Source organism: Cornus florida, unplaced genomic scaffold, assembly GCF_030987335.1.
Source record: "Cornus florida cultivar Cherokee Brave unplaced genomic scaffold, ASM3098733v1 CherokeeBrave_3.0.0_Hap2_Chr03, whole genome shotgun sequence".
Classification (NCBI taxonomy): Eukaryota; Viridiplantae; Streptophyta; class Magnoliopsida; order Cornales; family Cornaceae; genus Cornus; species Cornus florida.
Genome location: NW_026775573.1, coordinates 14,979,744 through 15,002,497, shown reverse-complemented (window position 1 = coordinate 15,002,497; position 22,754 = coordinate 14,979,744). Strand labels below are relative to the sequence as shown.

Genomic DNA, 22,754 nt, shown 5'->3' with positions numbered 1-22,754 from the left:
ACTCACACTTCGACCAAAGCCCCTCCCCTCCTCTTCAAGGATATAGGGAAGTTATAGCAAGGCCCTTTTGGCATTGCTATACAATTTTGATACCACTAACTAGTTAATTAAGAAAGAACACATTGATATTGTTACAAAATGCTCTTTAGTCACTCTCTTGTTTCAACGTAAAATATCTTTTTTAAAAAATATTTTCCTTTTTCAAGTATAAATAATATAGATATATATATTTTTATTTTCGGTATTTGACAAAGGTCCAGGCCGAATTCATCGGTAGGACGTATAAAATAACTTACAGAAAATTAATAGATAAATTATTCTGTTGGGTTTTAATATTTTTTCCTCGTAAATATTTTAAGACAACCAAACAACAAAAAAATTGAATAAAAAATTAAAAATATTTTACATTCAAACCAACTAATGGAGAAATATTTCATTTTTCAAAGAAATGACACATTAATACTGCTACAACTAGCTAGCGAGCTAGCTGGTTAGGACTTGGGTCTAACCTCAATGCCCTCAACAACAATCCCACCTTTCAAATGCTCACCTTTCACCTCCCTCAAACTCATCTTCACCTCCTTTTCACTCCCATCATTGTAGAACTCTCCCAGTTCAATCTCCAACCATCCATCTCTCCGTTCGCGGACTACCCTTTCTTCTTCCTCCTTCGAAAAACTCGGTCTCAACACTTCAATCCTCCTAGTGCCCCCCACAAATGGCCTGATCCTATCTTCGCGTGGACGTTTTAGACAAATCATTCCTTTCGAATGGTAGTCTCCGACTTCAACTGAAACCTCGGAGGGAATGGAGTCTAACCCGTGAGCTCGATCACAGATTTTGAGAATGAGATAGGCACCATATTTTGTGTTTGGTGACAACATTAGGGTATTTATATTGCCATGGATTTCTAGCCACCATATCAGTATAAGCTCAGCAACTTCAGCGAATCTGTTGGATATATCAATGGACATATAATTTAGTATAAATGAGTACTTGTCTGTATCCTAACACATTTGAGAATGCATTGAGAGTAGTGTTCCAAAGTCGTATACATTATGACATCATGTCTGCCATCACTTACATAAATAAGTTAGACTTATCCAACTTTCGGACTCCAAATCATTATCCTTCCACTAAAGCTTAAGCTTAGTCTAAGTGAGACAAATCACCTTCTTTTTCTTTTTTTTTCAATTAATGAAAGATTGAGAATTTGAGTCCTTCACGAATCAATATTGGATGGGTTTTTTTTTTTTTTTTTTTTTTTTTTTTCAAAAAAATATTTTATATATATATATATATATATATATATATATATATATATATATATATATTGAAGGTTGAAGCTAGACATCTTCATGAAGATGAGGAAAGCATTAAAAACAAACCTTGATTGGAGGAGGGGTTTCCAGCACCAATAGAGAGGATTGCTTCCCCATGTAATTGAAAGCTCCCTTGCACTCAACATGTATGACTTCTTACTCGTTGATTTGTCTATTGAGAAACTCTGTTTTTACCATAACAAAAAGTCAATACCACTAGCTATTACTATTAGCCATCAACGCATGAGATTTTTGAAACTTTTTCCAAACTTCTAATTCATGAAAGTCAAATTACTATTAGCCAAGTTGGAAGTCAAATTGACATCAGATTTGGTTAGTGCCAAAATCAATATATATTTTGATATATATATATAGATATATAGATATAGGCTCACTGTGAGTAGCCGCCACCATTGGCAACAAATCTATATAATTTCTGTATACGTATCTTGATATTTATCTCTTCTTGATATATATCATTTTCGGCTTAGGCTTTGACCTATATATGTGAAAACACCTATTAGTCCTTGTGGACTTTCATTCGTGCATTACTTAGTGAATATTTATAGTATTAAATACTTTTAAAAAAAATTCAAAATTTTAATAATGTCCCTATTAAAATTTTGGTAAAACATCACAATACAAGTTATCGTCACCAGTCACCCTCACTAAAATTTTCTTTATATATATAATGTATCTAATTTTTTTTTTTTTTTCTAATACGTCAGTTTGATAATAATTGAAATAAAAGAAATTTACCTCAAAAATAGTTGAAATGGAAATATGAACAGTTTTTAATTAAAATATATATCAATAAAGTTTGATTGGTTGTGTGTGTGTTCAAGAATGTTCTTTTGTGAGATTGCATCTTTTTTTGGATGGAAAATTGTGACTATGACATGAACAAATGAATAAATGTGCATCAATTATGATTGGTAGTAAATAAATTGAAATGCAAAATAATTTAGTTCACCATGTTGATATTTAAATGAGTTTAAATTACCTTATTACCCCCATCAATGAGAAGTGGACTACAAAGTATGCCAAACAACTCTCTTCTGGATTTGAATTCCACCGGTGTCACCAATCTTGATAAAATTTCCCGGTAATTTGGCGGCAAAAATTTTTCCCAAAGGAGATCGGAATCCGCCGCCGCGTGGAGTGCCGACGAGACAGCCGACGTTTGGCACGTATCACGAGGAGTGGTGAAAGACAGCACACGAGCCATGCAATCTTCCGGCAACTGATCCAGTTTCATCTCCTCCAGAGTTCTCACCAAGAACTAGAACTCAAAGCTCTGGCACTAAACACACACACACACACAATGTAAGATATATATTACTATTTGTGTGTGTGTATATAGGGAGAGAGAGAAATGATAATGTGTTTGTAATGTTGTAATGTGTTGTAATGTTATAGACAATACTATTGTAAAGATGAGGACATGAAGAGAAGAGATGAGGACATCTTAATTTGTCTGCTTGATGATATGCATATATGATGTCTATTTATTGTTAGTTTTTTTTGACCAATGAGGGTTGATGACCACACATGTGAGATTTATGGCCTTTGTATGTTTGATTAGTCAATTTAGAACCTGTTTGGCAAGAGGGAAAGTGTAGAAATGGTGGGTCATGCGCGTGTGGTGAAAATTGGGTGCCTCCTAGGTGTAAGGATGAAAATGAAATTCTGATTTCTACCCAAAACATTCTTATAATAAACCAAGCTTAAAACACATGACATACCTTTTTATATATTATTCCAAATTTTATATATCTATATATATATATTTGTCATTCTTATAATTTCGACACGTAGGAAGTTTGGGCCGTTTGGCACACATCACAATTTGTTGTGATATCAATTTTCCAGCCTTCCACTTAATTTATGTGTTCATTATTTCTCCTCTATATATCAGTTCCCTTCCATTTTACGTAAGAGGTCTATTGATTGTCACAAGACTACAAAAACATATGATGTCATTTATATTAAATATACAACCAACACATGTATGGCTTAATTATTCATCGTCACATTCTTGAAAAGCGTGTGGTGTTAGATTAAGAATGATGCGTGTTTCCGTTGTATATCATTGTCTTGGGGCTTGTGGCTTGTTCTACTTGTAAGATCTTGATATAAAAATATTTGAGTATTTATGGGTGAGAATATTGTAATGTTCAATAATTTAAAATTTTGAATTAATAAATAAGTGTTCTATTCATTACAATTGATATTAAAGTTAAATTCAGTTTTTAATTTTGTGTCACGCCAAACGTCCACTTGTGCAAAGTCCGAATGTGGGTCATTTTTGAGTGTTCTCTTCGTTAAAAAGAATGATACAAAAGAGGGTTAGTACTAGGTGACACAGTCGGTCGCCTAGGACCTCCAATTTAAGACCAAAAATTTGTATTACTAAGACTTCTCAAAATGTTGGGACTTACTTTCGCCTAAGACTTCAGAAAATATTGGACCTCTCGGGACAGCCCTGTGGTTATGCAAGTATGAAACACTATATATCCATGACTTTAAGCTGTTGGTTCAAGGGGCAAGCACCTCACAACTGCTCTATATACTTGGAACCTGGTCAGATGTGGAACCAGAAACAGACTCCTTCAATAAGTTGGCTCCGATCCAATACGATTGACTTTGAACCTGTCCAAACGTGTAACAAGAGATGTGGACTGCTTCAATATGAGCTGGCTCAATCATGCCAACAAATTGAGAAAAAGTTTAATTAAGATAAATATATTTTTATCTTTTTTTATTAACATTTAGGTTAAGTATCTAAAACACCTTTAAAGTTTACTTTTTGGGTAAATAATACACATCTATTTTATTTTGGGTATATAATTAACTCAAGAATTTAAAAATGTTGTAAAAAAAAGTTTTTTCGGTTGTTACAAAAAAAAAAACGATTTTTCGGCCGTTAAAAAAATATGTGTCCGGCACACGTTTGATTAAATTTAATAAATACCAAAATTACCCTTTTTGATTCTTAAAACGCATTTCCCTTTTGTATATAAATCTCAAAAACAAATGATATAATAGTAATTTTACATAAATTGAATTTTTATTTTTATTTTAATTGTAGAAAGGGTATTTTAATATTTTTATCATCCCCATTAACGGCCAATTGACGGGAGGTTCTTATTTGTCCCTACAAAATACGTTAATAAGGGTTTTTTAGAATCTATAGGAATTATATGAGTTATACGCATATTACAGGGATGTTAAATACTCGCGAACCTTCAAACTTACAACACAAATTAGATCTTGATTTTTTTTTCTTTTTTTTTTCTCTTGCACAGACAAGCTTATTTGGAGAACTAAACGTTCTACTAATTAGACCATAAGATAATGCCTTTGATCTTTGTTATTTGTGTCCATGTATCCTAATTTGTTTTTTTTTTTTTTTTTCCTCAATAAATATCCTAATTTGCTTTTAATAAATACCAAACATATGTCCTTATTTTAGTAAATACTTTGTGGGGTATTATTATAATGTAATCAAAATCATAAATAAGAAATCTAAATAAAAAATTTCAATAGGGGTGATTGCCACCGCTCAGTCTACTTCATCATTGTGTATGTATGATTTAAATTTTGCAACTCTAATTTCACATTACTTAAATTTTGACACGTAAAAAATTCGATGCATATCACAATTTATTGTGGACGGTGGGTTATATAAATTCCAACCTCTCAATCTTTGGATATTTCAAAACTCATTAACAACATTATTTAGGTCACCATTTTCGTGTAAGTGCCTACTATTTTTCTCTTTCAGTCTTCCATTTTTAGGTAGAGATGTATACAATAGGTACTCTTAATTGTTCGTTGTCACATTCTTTTCTTGTCTAGAACTTGCGGTGTGGGACACTGGTTGATGCGTGTTTTCATTGTAAATCAATCGAGTGGCCAAACAGTGTTGTCTTCAAAAATAAGATAAGGTTTAGTTATGATTTTTTTTTTTTTTTTTTTTTTTTTCCCCGAATAAATTATGTGAGCATAAATTCCCTGTTTTTCAGAGATTTTCAACATATTTAAATCGTGTTACATTTAAGTAAAAATTTGGATTAATAAATGTGGTGATGCAAATTCAAATTTTGAAGTCCCAGTGGGGAATTACTTTGAACAAATATATAATTTCATTTTTTTATATAAAAAAATTTGTATATTATTTTCCTTCCAACATTCTCGTAGGTACAACTTTAATTAATAATCCTACAAGTATGAGAAGCCACCTATTTTATGTTGGTTTATGGTCTTTCCAGTTTTAGATAAACCACCTAATTATATTATCAAACCTAATTTTAGACAAGTGCAACCAAATGTTGTCTTAACGTATTAGAATTGGAGAGGTAATCATGGTAATTAATTGATTTAAATTGCAAGAGATTTTTGCTTATAATATATTTAGAAATTTTTTAAAAATATATATTTATTATTTATATTTTTAACCCACATATCCTTGAAGGAAAAGGTCTGTCGGGCCCTCAGCATGGTTTTAACACATGGGTTTATAGAATTGATATAATGGTATCTCTTTAAAAAAAAATAACAATAATAAAATAAAAATAAAAAAATTACGGTGTTTTTTGGAGTTAAATGTCATAATTTTGCATCGATTTTGACATTGGTTTTTGTAGATACAAAGTACAAATTTTGTAGTATGCAAATAAAAAATAAAATAGGAAGCAAAAATAATAAAATTTTATTAATTTGAAAAAATTGGAGTACAATCCTCTTAAAGAAAATATCCTCTAATTCGATCTCATTTGTTGGTTGGATTCAAGAGTTGTTGGAACTTGATCTTGAATCAAGTTGTTGATAATCTTCTTCAACTATTTGTAGTTGAAGAAAATCTCCGATGATTTCTAATCGAGGGCTGACGAAACTTGATCTCGAACAGTGTTGTTTGATGATTCTTTGAACTTATTGAATCGTAGGGAAAGAATGGTACAATTTTGATATGCTTGTTGTTCCTTGTTGAATTTGAGGAAAAACGGCATGACTTTGAATTAGATGTGCTTGTTATTCTTCGTCTTTAGGTTTAGGTGTTGTAGAGGATTTCTGGCTATTTGGATTTCTGAGTCCGGATTTATGAGTCTCTGAATTTCTGATGACATACTTTTTCTCCTGATAAGGACAAAATTATAACTGGGTCGGGCACGTTATATTATGATAATTATTCTTAAAAATAATTATTTTAAATATATTTTATTAGGAATAATTATCTTTTCATTTAATCATCTAAACTAAACTAATTAAATAATTTAAGTGGACCAAGTTTGGGCCAATTAAATAACTTAATTAAATATTAAACCCATATTTGATGGGTTAATTTGTCAAAATCAAAGTCCATTAAAATTTTAGTGTCTACAGTCCTTTTATTAAAAATCTTAGACATTGATCCTATTTTTTAAAATAACACACTGTCCATCAAGGACTTTACAATTAAGAGTGCCTTTTTTATAAAATTTCAAAATTATTCCTTTGATTAAACTATTTGGACATGATTTGAGCTGTCACCTCTTTCTTCATATAAGAAATTTTCGAGCAATATAAATAAAAATTATTTTCCGGTAATATAAATAAAAATTTGGTTGGATTGTGAGAAAATATAGACTCTTATAATTCCAAATATAAAACCATTTTTCTTTTTTCTTTTTTTTTTTCATTCGAAGGCACAAAGGCAAGATGGCAGTACGGAAGCATAAAGTCAAGCTAGAAAATACAAACAAATATTGAAGCAAAGCAAATAATTGAAGAACAGGTTCCAGAGTTGTGGAAGAAACAGAGCCCAATACTCTGTAAACGGAACCACAATGGGAAAACGCAGCAAATAGGAGAGACCGAAAGGTCTGGCAATCATCACGGCTACCATTGTTTACCATACGTAATCCATCTACTGTTTCAATGAAAGTCAATTTATAAAACAGGGCCTACGGTTAAATAAGAAACAACTTAACTAAAAAATAAAAATAAAAATAAAATCAAGGATCAATTTGGAGAACTAACACCAAGGATCTAACGAGGCCCCTGAAACAACAAACAACTTAACGAAAAAAAAAAATTCAAAGATCAATTTGGAGAACTAACACCAAGGATCTCACAATCTCAAAAATTTTAAGATAGCATAAGTCAAAACTTGATTGAAGATTGCACTTTGAAGTTGTGAATGTCCCTTAAATGAGAACGAGTTGCAGCCAATTTATTGACAACCATTTTAATTTTTCATAGATTATGAATTATGGGTCTATGAAAAAAATATATTTAATGAATATATGAAGTAAAAAAAATAATAATTGTTTGTAACCATGATAAACAACAATGGCATAGAAACAAAATAGTGAGAAAGAGGGAGTAGAGTTTTCATAGTAGCTAGGAAACTAATTTTGGAATTTTGGGGTTCTGATGGTAGGTATGGTAGTTTGGCAGAAATTAAATTAAGGGTAATTTTGGTTTATTAACATATATTTTTATACCAATTATAACAGTTTGGTCTTGGTTGGTCCGGTCCTGTAGGATCCTAATCTGAGACCAAATTAAAAATTTACTATTTTATTATTTTAAAAATGTGACTGAACTGAACCGTTATAAAACCAGCCCAAATCGTCCGATTCAATTCGGTTCAGTCTAATTTTTCGGATTGACAATTTTTTTGCACATCCCTACTTTTTGGTTAGGCAAAGGCAATGAGGGAACCTTAACTAAATACCACCTAATTTTAAAAGCCAACCGTGCAAATAATTGATATAACTATATAATATTGTCCATTTGACTCATTCATACCGAGGTAATGTTTTAAAGTAGGTGATTTAAGTTTAAAGTATTATTCACCAAATGTCAACCCACCGGACTTTGTCAAGCCACCGGAGTTATAGTATTTTAAAGTAATGATGTTTTAAAGTATAATATTTTATGAAGTTTAAAGTACTGATTTCAAGCCACCGGACGACTTTGTTCGTCGAAAAAGCCATCTTTTCTGGTGGTTGCCCCATTGCAAGCGAGCCATACGGAGACCAAATGTCAAGCCACCGGACTTTGTCCATCTGAAAATTATTGAATATTCCAAATACCTATCATTTATTGCTCTAGTCTATAGTTATAAATATCCATTATTTTCTTTAATATCACTCTCGTTTTCAATTAGAGCTTGCATATGAAAAAATATATATTTATTTATATCTAGACAAATTAGGAGAGGAGGCTTTCGAATACAGAAACACTCGGTTCTCTTGATGGGCATATGGAAAAAATATACATATACAAATTAGGTAAGAAGAGATTTGAATATGGGCACATCCATTTGGAGAGTTGGACGTTCTATTAAGTCGGTGTAGTGGGTAGGCGCTTACCCATTTATTCAAAAAAATCAAATTGTTGGGTAGTACTACATACCCACCCATTTATACACATTTCAATTCTCATTTGGATCGGATGTGGGACAAGTGATGCGACTGAGCGTGTGTACAAAATAATGCACAACACTTTAGGTTTTGTAATAATGTCAAGTAGGCTTCATATTTTATAATTTATAAAACCACTAAACACTTATACTATGGAGTATGAAGCGAGCAGGGATCATCCCAAAAGATCTAAACAATGTTAGTTTTTGGAATTGAATCCTGCTTTAGTACTTATGTGATTGCTGAAAAAAGGTTTGTTTTGTGATTAAAACTAATTTTAATTTAAATACTTGTAACAAAAGAATAGAATTTAAAAGATTAGAAAAGAGACCTAGGGTGTAGGATTCACCACTAATCACATTCCTCAACTCACTAACTTTCAACTAATTTAGAAATAATACCACGTAATTATAATGTATCTAACATTTGCAAAGAAAAATATAAATCATTAATTTCAAACTTGAATTACCTACTTAATGACAATTAAACTAGGTATAGTATAATTCATCAATTCAAAGCATGACTCATCAATTCAAGCTATAATTTTAACATAAATTAATCAAGAAGGTAATGCAATTATGACAAAGAGCATGGAATTCAAACACAAGTATGAATGGTCTACTTACCTAATAATTATATTGCAATTAAACTAATTTAACATGAAATTAAAAATAATTAGACAATGAATTAACCTAGACATGTAATGTCATCCATCAAGTAAAAGTATTTTCCATCAATTTGAAACACAATTACAACGAATCAATACCATGCATGGCCATCACAAGAATCAATTAACAAATAATTCATGTGTAAAATTTGTTTATCAATCAACCACACATAAGACAACATGAGATTAATACAAATAATCAATTGAAAGAATTTAATTCATAATATTCAAGATTATACACTAATTACATAAGTTAATCCCCAAAAAGTGAAAAGATAGAAAGAATAGGTTACATGATTAGGGTTTATCCAACCCTAAGTAGAAGAATCAGCCACTCATGGTTGATGGATTCGCAAATAGAACAATATCTATCCTTTAATTCATTATTTCTGAGCTTTTTCTTCTAAACCCTAACCCGTGCTTCAGTTTTTTCTTCTTTCGCGTGTTTTTCCAAAGAGAATGATCTATATCAATTACAAAATAAAACTTAAATATAATAAAACTAACCCTAATAATGGTTCATTGGGCCCTTAAGTAACAAGCTTATTAGAGCCAAATAGGTTACAAAATAAGCCCAAATAAGTTAATTCCGTAACCAATAAAATAAGACAATCCCGTAACTGGTATGCTGCCAATAGCATGGCGTCCGAACGCAGTGTATTGAAGACTAGTTTCCGGACGCGATGAATGGCGTCCGGACGCGACATTTAGCTACATCCTTGCTTTCTTCTAGAATTTATCCCGATACTCTGGCTGGACTCCAAAAGGCCATAATGGACCGTTTTTAGCTCCTTTTAGCTTTATTGCTCTGAAATACACATAAACATAAATCAAGACTAAAACATGAAAGTAAGATAGATGTAAGGACTGAGATACCCTAGCTTAGGTGCTGAAATGCGCAATATTTAAGCACTTATCAACAAGTCTCACTTATAACATTCTCTAACACTCGAAACCGCACATAGCCTACCCGGAAGAAGACTCGGACGTTTGGTATGACACCAGATCAAAGACTGGTCTGACTCTGTTACCAATTATAACAGGTGAGCACTTATCCATTTATTTAAAAACTCAAACCTTTACATATATATTGCTATGTACCAATCCATTTATACATATTTTTCCTTTTGAGTTAATTTGCATGGTTGTTGGCTTTGGCGCCCTCACAACTCTGACGCGCCTTATCTCTTAAAAGGTTCAAAAATTTCTCAAATCTACATTCCAATTCTCAATTTTTATTTCACAGCCCAAACTTTTCTCTTCATTCCATCAATGGCCTTAACAACCCACAACTTCAAACCCACCATTCCCGTATCCTTCCACCACTTTTCCCTCACTCCCTCCCACTCACACACACTTAATCACCCCAATAACACACACTTCTTTGGCACCCCCACCCTTTCCACAATTCTCAACCATCAAAACCCAACAACGCTCACACTCTCTCGAAGATTGTTCCTGCCTTCAGTCTCCGGACTCTGGGACGCCATAACCGGTGGCAATTCGGCCCGCGAAGCCGTCCTCGCGGTTCGAAGAGGAATGCTGCTCTTCAGACAGGTATAAATCTCCCTTTCACAGTTCGATTCCACCTCAATTCTAGTTATGTTACTGTATTAGTAATTTATATACTTCTTGGTTGTGCAATTAAGGGTGATGTTTTGGGGTCTGTAATGGAGTTTGATAAAGCAATCGAGCTAGATCCTCGTCAGAAGGCATGTAAGTTCCTAATTTTTAATGGGCATGATTTTGCAAATCAATATTCTTGTTAAATCACACACCACACAACAGCATAGAGATTTAGGTGGTTCGAGTTATAACTCACACGGTAAAATGGTTTTCACTATGTGAAGAAGAAAGGAGAAGTACAAGCCTGTCAAACCCTAACAGGGTTTAGGGTTTATAACCCGAGTACAACCTTTGCCTCTATTTCAAGATTCTCAATTTGCATGAAGAATAGAAAAATCCTAGCACCCTTATATACCGGTGTCACAAAGGCAACTTGGGGCAGTAGAGAATTCGGACCACAACTCAACAATTTCATACTATGAACTATATAATATAAGACAAAGGGCATTTTTGAAGTTAACTGAATAATGGTAGTCATTAGTCAGGAGATGAAAGATAAATACAGCAGCCAAGTGGAAATGTATTGGTTTGCAGCACTAGTGTATTATCTTTGTAGCATTACCCAATTTTCTGTGATTTGCTAGTGTTGCTTCCGGTATTTATCAAAAAAGAAGCCATGTTCACCATAATACAAATGATAGTACCCTCACATTTCCTTTTTTAATTCAAATCCAGGAAAAACAAAAAACTCACTTTTATCATTCTTTTTCAGTGACAAAATGGTAAGTTCATAGCTGTAATTTTCTTGAACGCAAATTGTTGTGGAGAATTCAGTAATCCCCGGTTAATGTAGTGATGCAAATTTTGTTATTGGGTAATCAGATCTTTGGCAGAGGGGGCTATCATTGTACTATCTTGATAGGTATAAGTTTATAGTCTGTTCTAATTTTTTAAAGTTGTTTGTTTATTCTTGTTTTGAAATGTGTGAAGAAACTGAAGTAGGACTTTCTGAATAGGTTTGAGGAAGGGGCAGAGCAATTTCGATTAGATGTTGCACAGAATCCAAATGATACGGAGGAGTCAATATGGTGCTTTCTATGTGAAGCTCAATTATATGGAGCTGATGAAGCAAGAAGACGCTTTCTTCAGGTAAATCGTTTAGATGAAAAGAAGGATGGTAATTAAGCTAGCTTGTCTCATCCAGTTCTAGAATATGTTTCATTTTGTTATGAATTGGTGGAGATTGGAGGGAATCAAATGGATTAGTTTTGCATGCATTCCTTTAATTTTGCATGCATACATGTGGAAAATCTCTGATTTGTGAACTTATCTATTTCTTGTGTTGTTTGGATTGGTAATCTGTAAACGAACCTAATCTGGTTAGATTCTGCTTATATTGAAATTTCAATCCCCATGATATATATGTATGTGCATAATTATGTAATAGAAGTTCATATAAAATTTTGTCTCTGAATGTTACTTGTAACCAGCCTTTATATTTCCTACCACTTTGAAAAGAAGAATATGATTCTACTTGCATGTTATCTCGTGAAAAGATCAAAATAGCTTTTAAACTGTTTTTAAACTAAATACAGGTAGGTAGAGATCCACGACCTGTCATGCGGGGAGCTTATAACATGTTTAAGGATGGAGGTGATCCGGAAAAGGTTCAAACTAATGCTTTTCACTTTGAAACTCCACATTTGAATATTTAGTAGCCCTGAAGTTAAGGTGTTTCACTTCCCAACACATTATCAAGTATTTTTAGATCTTTCTATTCATACCATATGCGAAGAATGCAATTTTATTTTGCCCCTCCATGTCTGTGCAGGTGTGTCTGTGTTTGTTCTGCGTGTATATATATGCATTTCATATCAGTTCATGCTGATGATCCATTGGCATATCTGGATAATGCTTGAAGATCCAGTTTTTCATGTCTACCGTGTCCATTCTACTCTGTAGGCGAGGTTGATTTGTAAAACTTATGGTGTTTGTTCCACTTTCTGTGTGTTATCTAGGGAGATTTGAAGCATTGACTATGGTATCAATTCTGTCTGATAGCCCTTGAAGTTAGGTCACTTTGGGATATTGCTAGTGTCAGTATGAATTTACATATATGCTTATGGACCACGAGAAATAATCAAGAAACCAATCAAATAAAAGAAAGTTAATAGGGAGAAGAACACAAAACGTTACATGGTTCGGGCACTTTTTTCATCTACGGCACAAAAGGCAAAGAGCTACGTTTTCTTATAAATATCACTCCTTATACTCTTTACTTTAGGTGCAAGGACATGCAAGAGTTAGGTTTAAAAACAAAAATACTATCTAACTGATTGAGGAGATCATGGACTAAGCTAGAATATTAATTTCATTTGTTTGATCAATTATTCCAATCAATGGGGTGGGATATCGACGTGCTTTACACATTGGTGGCACTATATGGCTTCCTATTTTATCACTCATAACCAGTTGAATATCTAGAATAAACTTTGCTATAATGCAGCATAGTAGGTACCCTGGAAAAATTAGGTATATCCTTGCATCTTTTACCGCATAAAAGGCAAAGAGCTATGTTTTCTTATAAATATCGTTCCCTATACTCTTTGACAATTGGCTCTTGGAAATCCAGGCCAAATTGGCATTGGGAGCATTTAAGTAATGATGTTGCCTGTTGGAAGCATTGTTTTTCTTTTCTCTGAACCGACTGGCAAATTTTTTTCTATCGAGATGAAAATTCAATCTCTCTTTGAGAATTTTAAACTGTTAGGGACGCTTCTGGTATGCGTCATCTTCATTGCTTTATAGAGAGTGGCTGGCATGACAGTTAGTTGGGTACTCGATTTGTAGGCCCTTGACAATATTGTCAACTTGTTTTCTTTTTGAGAGGCTGATATCATATGGATTCATAGATATGCAAACGAGCAGGTAGATATTTTAGTTAAGGGGTGTCTCGTTTTTAAGGGAGAGGGTCACTCTTAAGTCTCATCCTCTTCAGGTTCTGGAGGATGCTGAAGTTTTTAGTTTGTTGTTTTCCTGTGTAACGATGCATAGCACATTGTTCTTTTTTCTTTTTCCTTCTTTTTGGGTTTTAGGGGACTTCCTTCACCCTCCTTTTTTCCTTCTCTTTCTACTGGAATTCCTCCGTCTTCCATTTCTGTTGTAATCTGTTCCTATTCTTAATAATATCTCTTCCTTTTCTTATAAAAAATTTAGGATATTAGAGGAAATTTGATACTGTTAAAAAAGTGTAGGCTACAAATTACAATATTGTTATGGGCGACTTCTAAGGTTTTCTTATGCTGCAGATTAAATTATCCAGCTTAGAAGAACATATCGTCTAAAGAATGTATAAAATAAAAATAAAATTTTGTGATTTCTTAGTTTGTAAAGTTCTGGATTTTTGAATTGTCTGTTTTGGTTTCAGGAAACAAAATGCTAGAAGTCAAGAAAGAAATTCAGCTTTTCTGTATTTAACCTATTTAGAGTACATGTGAACAGTTTCCTGTTTACCTAGGGTCCATTTTTTGAGGGAAAAATAAAAAAAAATTCAATCCATTGTATAGTTGTTTCTGTCTTCCCATTCCTTTTCAAAATGATTGAGTGCTGATCTCCAGTGTTTCATCTCAATTTTGAGATGCCAAAACTAACAATTTCCAGTGTTTTGCTATCATCATTCTGATTTAGTCAGCTTCCTAACCTGTTATGTCCTGACTGAACTTTTTAGATTCACAAAATCTCTTTTTCTTAACTTACTTCCAATAGATGAACCCCCGGTGCAGTAAGAAACCACCAATTATTCTCTATTTAAAATTGCCAGAAAATTGTTTTCTAGAATTTTTTTTTAGTCAGCTTCCTAACCTGTTATGTGCTGACTGAACTTTTTAGATTCACAAAATCTCTTTTTCTTAACTTACTTCCAATAGATGAACCCCCGGTGCAGTAAGAAACCACCAATTATTCTCTATTTGAAATTGCCAGAAAATTGTTTTCTAGAATTTTTTTTTTTTTTAGATTAGTGATCCACCTGCTTCGGTGGGTTTTTTTCCATGCAGCTTGAGGAAATTTTGTTAGTATTTATCTTGAGCCAGCTTTGTGAAAAATTATCTTTACGACTGAATTTATTTTGATCGGCAATTTTTTTCCCTGCTTTATTATCTGATATTTGAAGGGATTTGCAGTTGTGTTTCTTTCCTAGAATATCATTGGACTGAATCAATTGTTTTCTTTGCACAGCTTGTTGCTGCATTTTCAAGCAGTCAGGAGAGCGAGTATTTCTATGCTTCTTTATATGCTGGGCTTTATTATGAATCCGAGGTTTGTTCTCAACCTCTGAATATTGTTTCATTGAGGGTTCTCACAAGATGGATCTTGGTTGTATCATGAGCTGCAAACTCTTATGAATGCATTGGAAAGTGCTTTCTTGCAAATTATAGGAATGTCTTATAGGTATGACTCGGATATAATACTATTTCATTCACAATAACACAGATGAAATAAGCTAATTTATCGAAAGTTCAAGCAAACGAACACACACCCACAATATTTCCCCAAGCAGGGCTTGAACACGCAATATTCCCTTTAAGGAGGAGAGAGGGTACCATCTGGGCTAATGCCCATTTGCAAAGAAATATTTGGTAGGATAAGCTATTGTTACAATATATAGATATTCAAGGGCTTTTAACAGAGAAGTAGAACATTTTCTTGTAGGAATTCCCCCTCGTGAACTCAAATCTTTTCGTTACACCTTACTAAAAAGCCCACGCTGCTTATTCATGCCTTTTGTTGATGTTGCGGTAGAACTACAAACCAATGAACCTGTTATGATAAAGTAGCAAATTCGTATCGTTGCCAATAGATTGAAATTTTTTGATGTATACATCATTTGCGTTGGTTATTTAGGGTCTTCGGGGATATTAGAAGGTCTCACTGAAATAAACAAATTCTCTCTTTTTTTCATGGATGTTGGAATAAGTCCAATTTCTCTCAAGGAGCTCTATTTCATAGTATGTTTGGGTCATTTTGTTTTTTTTTTTTTTTAAATAAAATAAAACAAAAAACATCACTCTAACTCAGACACAAACACTCTCTCTTGACTATCTGGTAATTACATGAATCGTCATTCTCTATTTATCAAGATTAAATAAATAAAAGAAATAAAGAAAGAAGAAGAAGAAGAGATCTGTCATTTACATTTTTTTTATGTTATCCATTTGAGGTGATACCTTGCAATTGATGCATTTAGCTTAAAAATTACTCGTGAATGAGTGACGATGAATGCTTTGCAATTTCCACCTGTGCAGAAGAAAGCAGACGAGGCTAAACTCCACATACTTGCTGCATGCCAGTCTCCTTATGGAATAAGGTTTGATATCAAGAATTCGTCCGTGTTTCCTCATAATCTATACACATTTGTATGTATGTATGTATATATATATATCTAATCTATTGTTCATTTCAGATCTGATGATTACATGGCTTCACTCGCCAAAGTCCACTGTGTATGTCGAAATTGGGAGGCCAGTTGAGGTTGATTTGATTTCACTTCATATGCTCTGGATTTTACCGCTCGCAATATTTACACAATGTGCATGAAGGGAAGGCTTTTCTGAGTTGATTTGCATATCTACAGAATCTATATGCTTCATATCAAAAACAGTACCATGCATTTCTTAATCTCAAATGGATAAAAACAGTACCATGCATACAGAATATTGTAAACGCGTGCTAAAATTGCATTTGATTTATGTTTTAAATGTCAAATGGATAAAAATATAACGAGTAAATTGTGAGGTTGTGCTTGGTTTGTTATTGAAATGGTGTTTTTTTTTTTTTTTTTTTTTTTTTTCTGAATTATTAAAACAGAAATTTGATTGTTAAAGCTATATAATTGTTGGATACTTATTAAGATTTAATGCTTTTGGTGGATAATAATCATGTGTAGTTTAAAAAGTCAAAAAGGTTGTTGATCTCATTATGCCTTTTTTTTTTTTTTTTCTTTCACTTTTTGTGTAAATAATGATTAGAAAAATTACACTTCATTTCAGGCACCAAACAACTTTTGTCAAGAAGATTAAATCACATTTATTAGTTAAGCCCACAAAAATTAACCTACACCAAACACGCTTTTATTGTGTTAAATATATTAACAAAAATACACGGCTAGTTTGGTTTGTAAGTCTGAAAACATAACTGAAAATCAGAAAACTATTGAAAAATAATTCAATTTTATGAATACTATTTTCATAAACCAATTTTTAAATAATTATTTTTTATAATTCTCTAAAAAAATTCTGTTTTACGAGTTATTGCTAAGAACTGTTTTCAGAATTACAAACTAAATAGACCACCTTTCTAATGAAGAAATGTGCGGTACTTCTAATTTATTTTGGACCAAAGGATGTAAAACACTAAAACTGTCCACGAGTAATGAAACGTGAATTTCTCTGTTACTGCTTCATGGCCACTTTTGAGGTCTTTCAACATACATAAGCCAAAAGACTTTTAACAGCCAAGAAAGGCAGCAACTAAACTTGCAAAACCAACGTGCATAAATTGTATAAAAACTCTACTTGGTTCAAATTTTTTTTTTTCCTGAAAACTCAGTTATAAAACGGTTTATTTTTTTTGAGAGAACTTACTTTTATAGTTTTCTAAAAACAGTTTTACGTTTTGAGTTATTGAGAAAAGTTTTCTAATTGACAGACCAACCAGATTAATCTCCATGGATCATTCTAGGTCATGTAACATAGCAATTGCATCAAGCCCTATGTCTTCAAAAGAGTTTATTTTGCACCATGTATAAGATCAGTATGTCATATTTCACATTCTCATGCATGCACAAGCATAAGCACAAGCACAAGCACAAGTTCTTTTATTTTATTTAATCTGCAGATATTTTATGATAGACCATATTGGAAAAAAAGAATAAAGCAAAAGACTATTATATATAAAAAAGAGAGAATTTGAAAGAGCAATTACCTTGCCCTTTCTTTTATTTTTGTTACAATAGATTTGGTGCAGTAACAGGGACAATTTGCTGAGATGAAGGAGAACTGTGAAAGAAGAGACAGACAGCAGAAATATCATCCACTGCAATACCCCGCCTCTTGCGCTTCCATGCACGGACAGCGCATTCAACCAGACGTTTAGAGGACTTTGCTCTGTCCGGCGTTGATGATACAATTTGCACTGCTTCTTGGTTGGTGATAACATCCCATACCTTCACAAAAAGATTAAGGTTTTTCTTAGCATTCATCGTAGTGTTTGCTCATTAGCAATGTATACATGTTACATACTTCTCTGAGACACATCCAGCAACATCATTATCCACATAAAAAGTCCTAAATTTTACTGCTAGCTATGATTCAAACGATTGGGGAAAAAAAAAAAGTGATACCACAACAGAAAAATGATGAATTCTTATGCAACCCTAATAGCAAGCAAAACCAATGTGCAGAAATCCATTGCTTGTAGTTTTATTCAGAGGAACACTCTTCGTTGAAAAGAATCCCTCCAACAAATATAACAATCATCCTCCTTGAACAGCTTGGCATGGCCCTTCCATGAACAGGTTGTCGACGTCCAATGTAAGTGTACTGTGTAGTAATGTAGTGTATTATCTCCTTTAATTTCTCTTCTTTCTTTCTTTCTTTCTTTCTTTTTCTTTTTCTTTTCTTTTTTCTTTTTTTTTTTTTCTACTGCCAATATAAATTATTTTAGTGGAATATTAGACTTTCAAATCTAGGAAAAAAAAAAAAAAAAAATGTGACCAAAGCGCTTATAAATTAGAAGAAATTAACATAAGTTTTCCTTTTCCTTTTCTGTGAGTATAATAACTACCAAAACCATCATACGTACCCCATCTGTTGCCAGCACAACAAACTGATCTCTGCTAGTTATGTGTCTTTGTGTCACTTCAGGAATGGAAATAAGTCCGAAATTTTTCACGCAGTAGTCCCCAAAGGCTCTGGACATAGCCAGTCCAGGGCATTCTTCATTTGGCAGCCAGATCCTGTGCAACCCAGGCTCGTCATCTAAACAGAACACTCGCCCTTTGCACTGAATTATCCGCTCCGCCTCCTCTGTGAACAATATTCACCCAGTTAGTACAATGTTCCAAGAAGTGTGTGTGTGTGTGTGTGTGAGAAAGAGAGACTCACGAGGTAGATTGGGCTTGAAATCAACAGTAAGCTGAACTGGTACCAAGCTGCCATCATCTGATGTGGTAGCCAATACAGCACGAGAGTCGCCCACATTTGCCACAACTATAAGGTCACCCTAGAAAAATATCAATTCAGGTGAATGAGAAAATCATGCTAATCAGATAAACTTAAAAAGGTCATAAATGTTCATGTCTAGTGCGGTCCCTGTAAATTGACGATGTTGGGAGGGGTGGACAGACTGAAGATCTAACATTTGGTATCAAGTGCACAACATGGTTGCTCTCAGGATTTGAACCCATGTTCTCATCGTTGAAAGCCCAAGCATTTCACCAACGTACCAGGTTATGCCCCCTAAACTTGCAGAAGCTAATAATACTAGCTGATTCATGCTAATCTAATTGATGTTTCAAATTTAATAACAAGAGAATTTCTGCAACAATTATAATAAATGCAATTATTTATGAAAAATATATATAATAAATGCAATTGCTTCCTTGCCTGAATTTGTTTGATGTTTTAAAATATCTTGATTTTTTTTTTTTCATAATTTAAAAATATCTTGATTTCTTTCAAGCATGGATAACAAAAAACAATTTTTTAATAGGAGGCAAATAAAAATCAACTTGCTTTGTATTTAACCATTATATGACTTCTTTATCTCATAATTTTTTAATTACCGAGTAAGTTTTATTAAGTTAAATGGAGTTCCCTAATAATGGTATACTATTATCTCGAATGAACTTTAACCGACACAATTCTCTTCCTCCTCTTTTTCTAATTGCATTTCATCTTATTTACATCTAAGAGAGTCTGCACGTAATTAGCCAAATTAAACCCAAGTAAATTGTTTCCACCTTCCTCGATCAGTTAATCAGTTCCATATTAGCTTGTGCTGTTTCAACATTTTGGTTTTAAGAAAATTATAGTCATCACTGGGCTTTTCATAATCGATCAGCAGGGAAAGTTAGTTATGAAGATATGACTTAATATATATGATATCAGAAATGCAGGTGGTGACTAGACTAATAAAAATTTATCAGCAGAAACACTAAGCATACTGGCATTGCAATAGGATACATGGATTAGCATTTCTAAAGTTCATTTCAAAATTTACAGGAATCAGAAACTCCGGTTACCTGTCTGACAATAGTCAAAGCAGTGGTGCCACTATAGAATGAATCAATTTTGCGGTTCTGCTGTAGCTTCTGATCAACAGCAGCGCAAGTCTTTAAGTAGGAATGCTTCCATATGTTAAACCGATTAAACTTTTTATTTGATTCAATGTCAAAATCAGGGTCAAGTGAAGCTTCAGCAATCATCTCCTGCCAATTGCGGAGCAAAGATGATGGCATCGATTCCCTAACCCTCTTTGCCACATAATGGCCCCATGGACCATGCCCATCAAAAATCCCACAAAACATCATGTCTTCTTGGCATCCAAATTCCTGCCAACAAAGAAACGAAATCCACAACTCAAAACCCGAAAATTACCACATTTTCATATACTGCCTAATGCTTCTAGTATAGTTATCAACAATAAAGAGACAATACCAAAAGAAATGAGAACTTAAGCCTATTTATTTTATGGACAACAAAGACTAAGATCAAATAACTACCAATTATTCTTCTAAGCATACCTCCCACACGATGAAGCAATCTTGGTTCACACCTTTCTCTCCTCTTTTGGAGAAAAGTGATGCAAAATTGTTCGAACCATTGATGTTAACAGTGCCTGAAGACCTCAATATTAAGTCGTTCTTCTTCGCTTCCTTCGCCATCACTTCTGCAGCTTCTTTCCCCTCATAATTCCCAGAATTCCTCCCTTTCTTGATTGACAATGTCCTTGCCAGTCCATTGAACATGGATGATAAATGCCCCATATCACGCCTCCTAAGCAATTCAATTTCCAACACAATAAGGTACTCTTCTTGTTTGCACATTCAAAACTCCCAACATATAAATGGATATATATACTGAATTGAGTTATACTTGGATGAGTAAAAGATGTGATCTGACTCGGAAAGCTAAGAATCTCAAATTTTAAAAACAGAAAAAGAAATGACTAATCTAGAAGAGGTTAAGCTTTCCAGTTCAAGAAAAGCAGAAAATATTCAGTCCTTACATGGAATTCCAACAGTACATGTAAGTATCTATGTTTGGTAGCTCAGGAAATGTACTAAAACGAAAAATAAAATAACATCAGAATTTTATATCTTAGACTCCCCATACCCCATGTTTCAGTTCTGAGCAAACAAACAAAAAACTGAACATACAAATGGATAATAATCATAATATAAACATACACACAAACAATCATGTAAAGCATATATTGATTGAATTGTATATAGTTACTACTTAGCTGAGTAAAAGGTGTGATCTGACTCGGAAAGATAAGAATCTCAAAATTTTAAGTGGAAAAGGAAAAGGGTTCATCTGGATGAGATTAAAGAAGCTTTACAGCTCAAGAAAAGCAGAGAATATTCAGTCCTTACATGAATTCCAACAGTCAATGTAAGCAATTCTGTTTGTTAGCTCAGAAAATGTACGGTAAAAGAAAAAAAAAGAAATAGCATCTAATTTGACTCTTAGGATACCCACTTTTCAGAATTTCCACAAAGCCTGATATAATAATGATACAGAATAAAAGAAACCTTCTTTCCGTTCTCTTCCTTCGTTTTCTCAGCAACCAAACAGAGGATTATCTTGTGAAAGAAAAAACAACATAATTTACTATAAAAAAATATATAAAAAAAACCCAAATCCATGAGAACTTTTTAAGATGCAAGTGAAATTGATGCGAGAGATGACCTTGTTTTTCAGGCAAATTTTCTCTCACTTTCCTCCGTTTTCTCACCAACCAAACAGAGGGTTATCTTGTGAAAGATAAAGCAACATAATTTGCTAAAACAACCCAAACCCATGAAAATTATTCTGATGCTAGTGAAATTGATGAGAGAGATGACCTTGTTTTTCATGCAAATTCGGTGGGTAATCAGAGGAATAACTATGCCGGAAACTGACAGACACGCCGGAAGTTCAACGCTCCGGGCCGGAAACTGACGAAATTCCGACAGTTGGAGCTAAGGTCTCGAGGCATCGAAGGGAGAGACCGATCGTAGTCCATTGTTTGGCTCGTTTTGGATCTTTTTATGTGAAGGAGAAGAAAACAAAGAAAGTGGCTTTTCTGTACGCAAAGACACACAGTCACACACAGTGTACGTGTATTTCTCGTTTGTGAACTCAAAGAAAAAAGTGGCTTTTTACGTAAACTCTGTGTCCGTTAGAATATGGGATTGGAAAGTCCACTTTTACCCTTCATTTGTAGGTCCTAATTAGGCCTAAGATAAGTGTAATTTTGGAATAGCAAACCATTTAGAAAATTTGCTAACACTTTGGATAAGATAGATGGTTCATGAAAGCTCACCTCAATAACTCAAGAATGAAACTTTATGAATTTTCTAGAGTAGTTCAAAACATTCCAAAAAAAAAAATTAATATGAATTGTTGCTTAAAAATGTAGGATGTTATATTTTTATAAATAATGTAAAATGGTTATGATGTAAAAAATACTAACACTTTCTATTTGTTTATAACGCATATAGTTTTTGTGAAAATTTTGTGA

General features: G+C 33.3%; 3 protein-coding genes across 5 annotated transcripts; 1 reads left to right on the top strand and 2 right to left on the bottom strand.

Annotated features, from left to right (window-relative positions):
• Window positions 1–352: 352 nt before the first annotated feature.
• On the bottom strand, window positions 353–2,720 carry LOC132299634 (F-box protein PP2-B15). The gene is made up of 3 exons (XM_059796378.1): window positions 2,326–2,720; window positions 1,389–1,507; window positions 353–951 (listed from the first exon to the last, which is right to left on the bottom strand). Exons 1-3 carry the CDS (start codon window positions 2,578–2,580, stop codon window positions 492–494), a joined length of 834 nt encoding a protein of 277 aa, XP_059652361.1. The 5' UTR covers window positions 2,581–2,720; the 3' UTR covers window positions 353–491.
• Window positions 2,721–10,546: 7,826 nt separating this feature from the next.
• LOC132299633 (uncharacterized) lies at window positions 10,547–16,778 on the top strand. The gene is made up of 8 exons (XM_059796377.1): window positions 10,547–10,958; window positions 11,051–11,117; window positions 11,850–11,889; window positions 11,984–12,116; window positions 12,563–12,634; window positions 15,204–15,284; window positions 16,271–16,332; window positions 16,429–16,778. Exons 1-8 carry the CDS (start codon window positions 10,674–10,676, stop codon window positions 16,493–16,495), a joined length of 807 nt encoding a protein of 268 aa, XP_059652360.1. The 5' UTR covers window positions 10,547–10,673; the 3' UTR covers window positions 16,496–16,778.
• Window positions 16,779–17,895: 1,117 nt separating this feature from the next.
• LOC132299631 (probable protein phosphatase 2C 73) lies at window positions 17,896–22,367 on the bottom strand. Of its 3 annotated transcripts, XM_059796376.1 has the most exons (7): window positions 21,941–22,087; window positions 21,731–21,834; window positions 20,770–21,022; window positions 20,269–20,577; window positions 19,130–19,247; window positions 18,828–19,051; window positions 17,896–18,189 (listed from the first exon to the last, which is right to left on the bottom strand). In XM_059796376.1, exons 3-7 carry the CDS (start codon window positions 21,010–21,012, stop codon window positions 17,971–17,973), a joined length of 1,113 nt encoding a protein of 370 aa, XP_059652359.1. In that variant the 5' UTR covers window positions 21,013–21,022; window positions 21,731–21,834; window positions 21,941–22,087; the 3' UTR covers window positions 17,896–17,970. The 3 variants fall into 3 exon arrangements, with proteins under 3 accessions (XP_059652359.1, XP_059652357.1, XP_059652358.1); XM_059796374.1 differs by lacking the exons at window positions 21,731–21,834; window positions 21,941–22,087 and adding an exon at window positions 22,096–22,367; XM_059796375.1 differs by lacking the exon at window positions 21,731–21,834.
• Window positions 22,368–22,754: the final 387 nt, after the last annotated feature.

Coding starts and splice junctions, on each gene's coding strand:
- LOC132299634 (XM_059796378.1), bottom strand. CDS start 2,580: ATGAAACTGGATCAGTTGCCGGAAGATTGCATGGCTCGTGTGCTGTCT. Junction 1,508..2,325: donor TCATTGATGGGGGTAATAAG/GTAATTTAAACT, acceptor TGGTAAAAACAG/AGTTTCTCAATAGACAAATC. Junction 952..1,388: donor AAACCCCTCCTCCAATCAAG/GTTTGTTTTTAA, acceptor TATATCCAACAG/ATTCGCTGAAGTTGCTGAGC.
- LOC132299633 (XM_059796377.1), top strand. CDS start 10,674: ATGGCCTTAACAACCCACAACTTCAAACCCACCATTCCCGTATCCTTC. Junction 12,117..12,562: donor CAAGAAGACGCTTTCTTCAG/GTAAATCGTTTA, acceptor AACTAAATACAG/GTAGGTAGAGATCCACGACC. Junction 15,285..16,270: donor GGCTTTATTATGAATCCGAG/GTTTGTTCTCAA, acceptor CCACCTGTGCAG/AAGAAAGCAGACGAGGCTAA.
- LOC132299631 (XM_059796374.1), bottom strand. CDS start 21,012: ATGGGGCATTTATCATCCATGTTCAATGGACTGGCAAGGACATTGTCA. Junction 20,578..20,769: donor ATTGCTTCATCGTGTGGGAG/GTATGCTTAGAA, acceptor CTTTGTTGGCAG/GAATTTGGATGCCAAGAAGA. Junction 19,248..20,268: donor CTTTGACTATTGTCAGACAG/GTAACCGGAGTT, acceptor ATATTTTTCTAG/GGTGACCTTATAGTTGTGGC.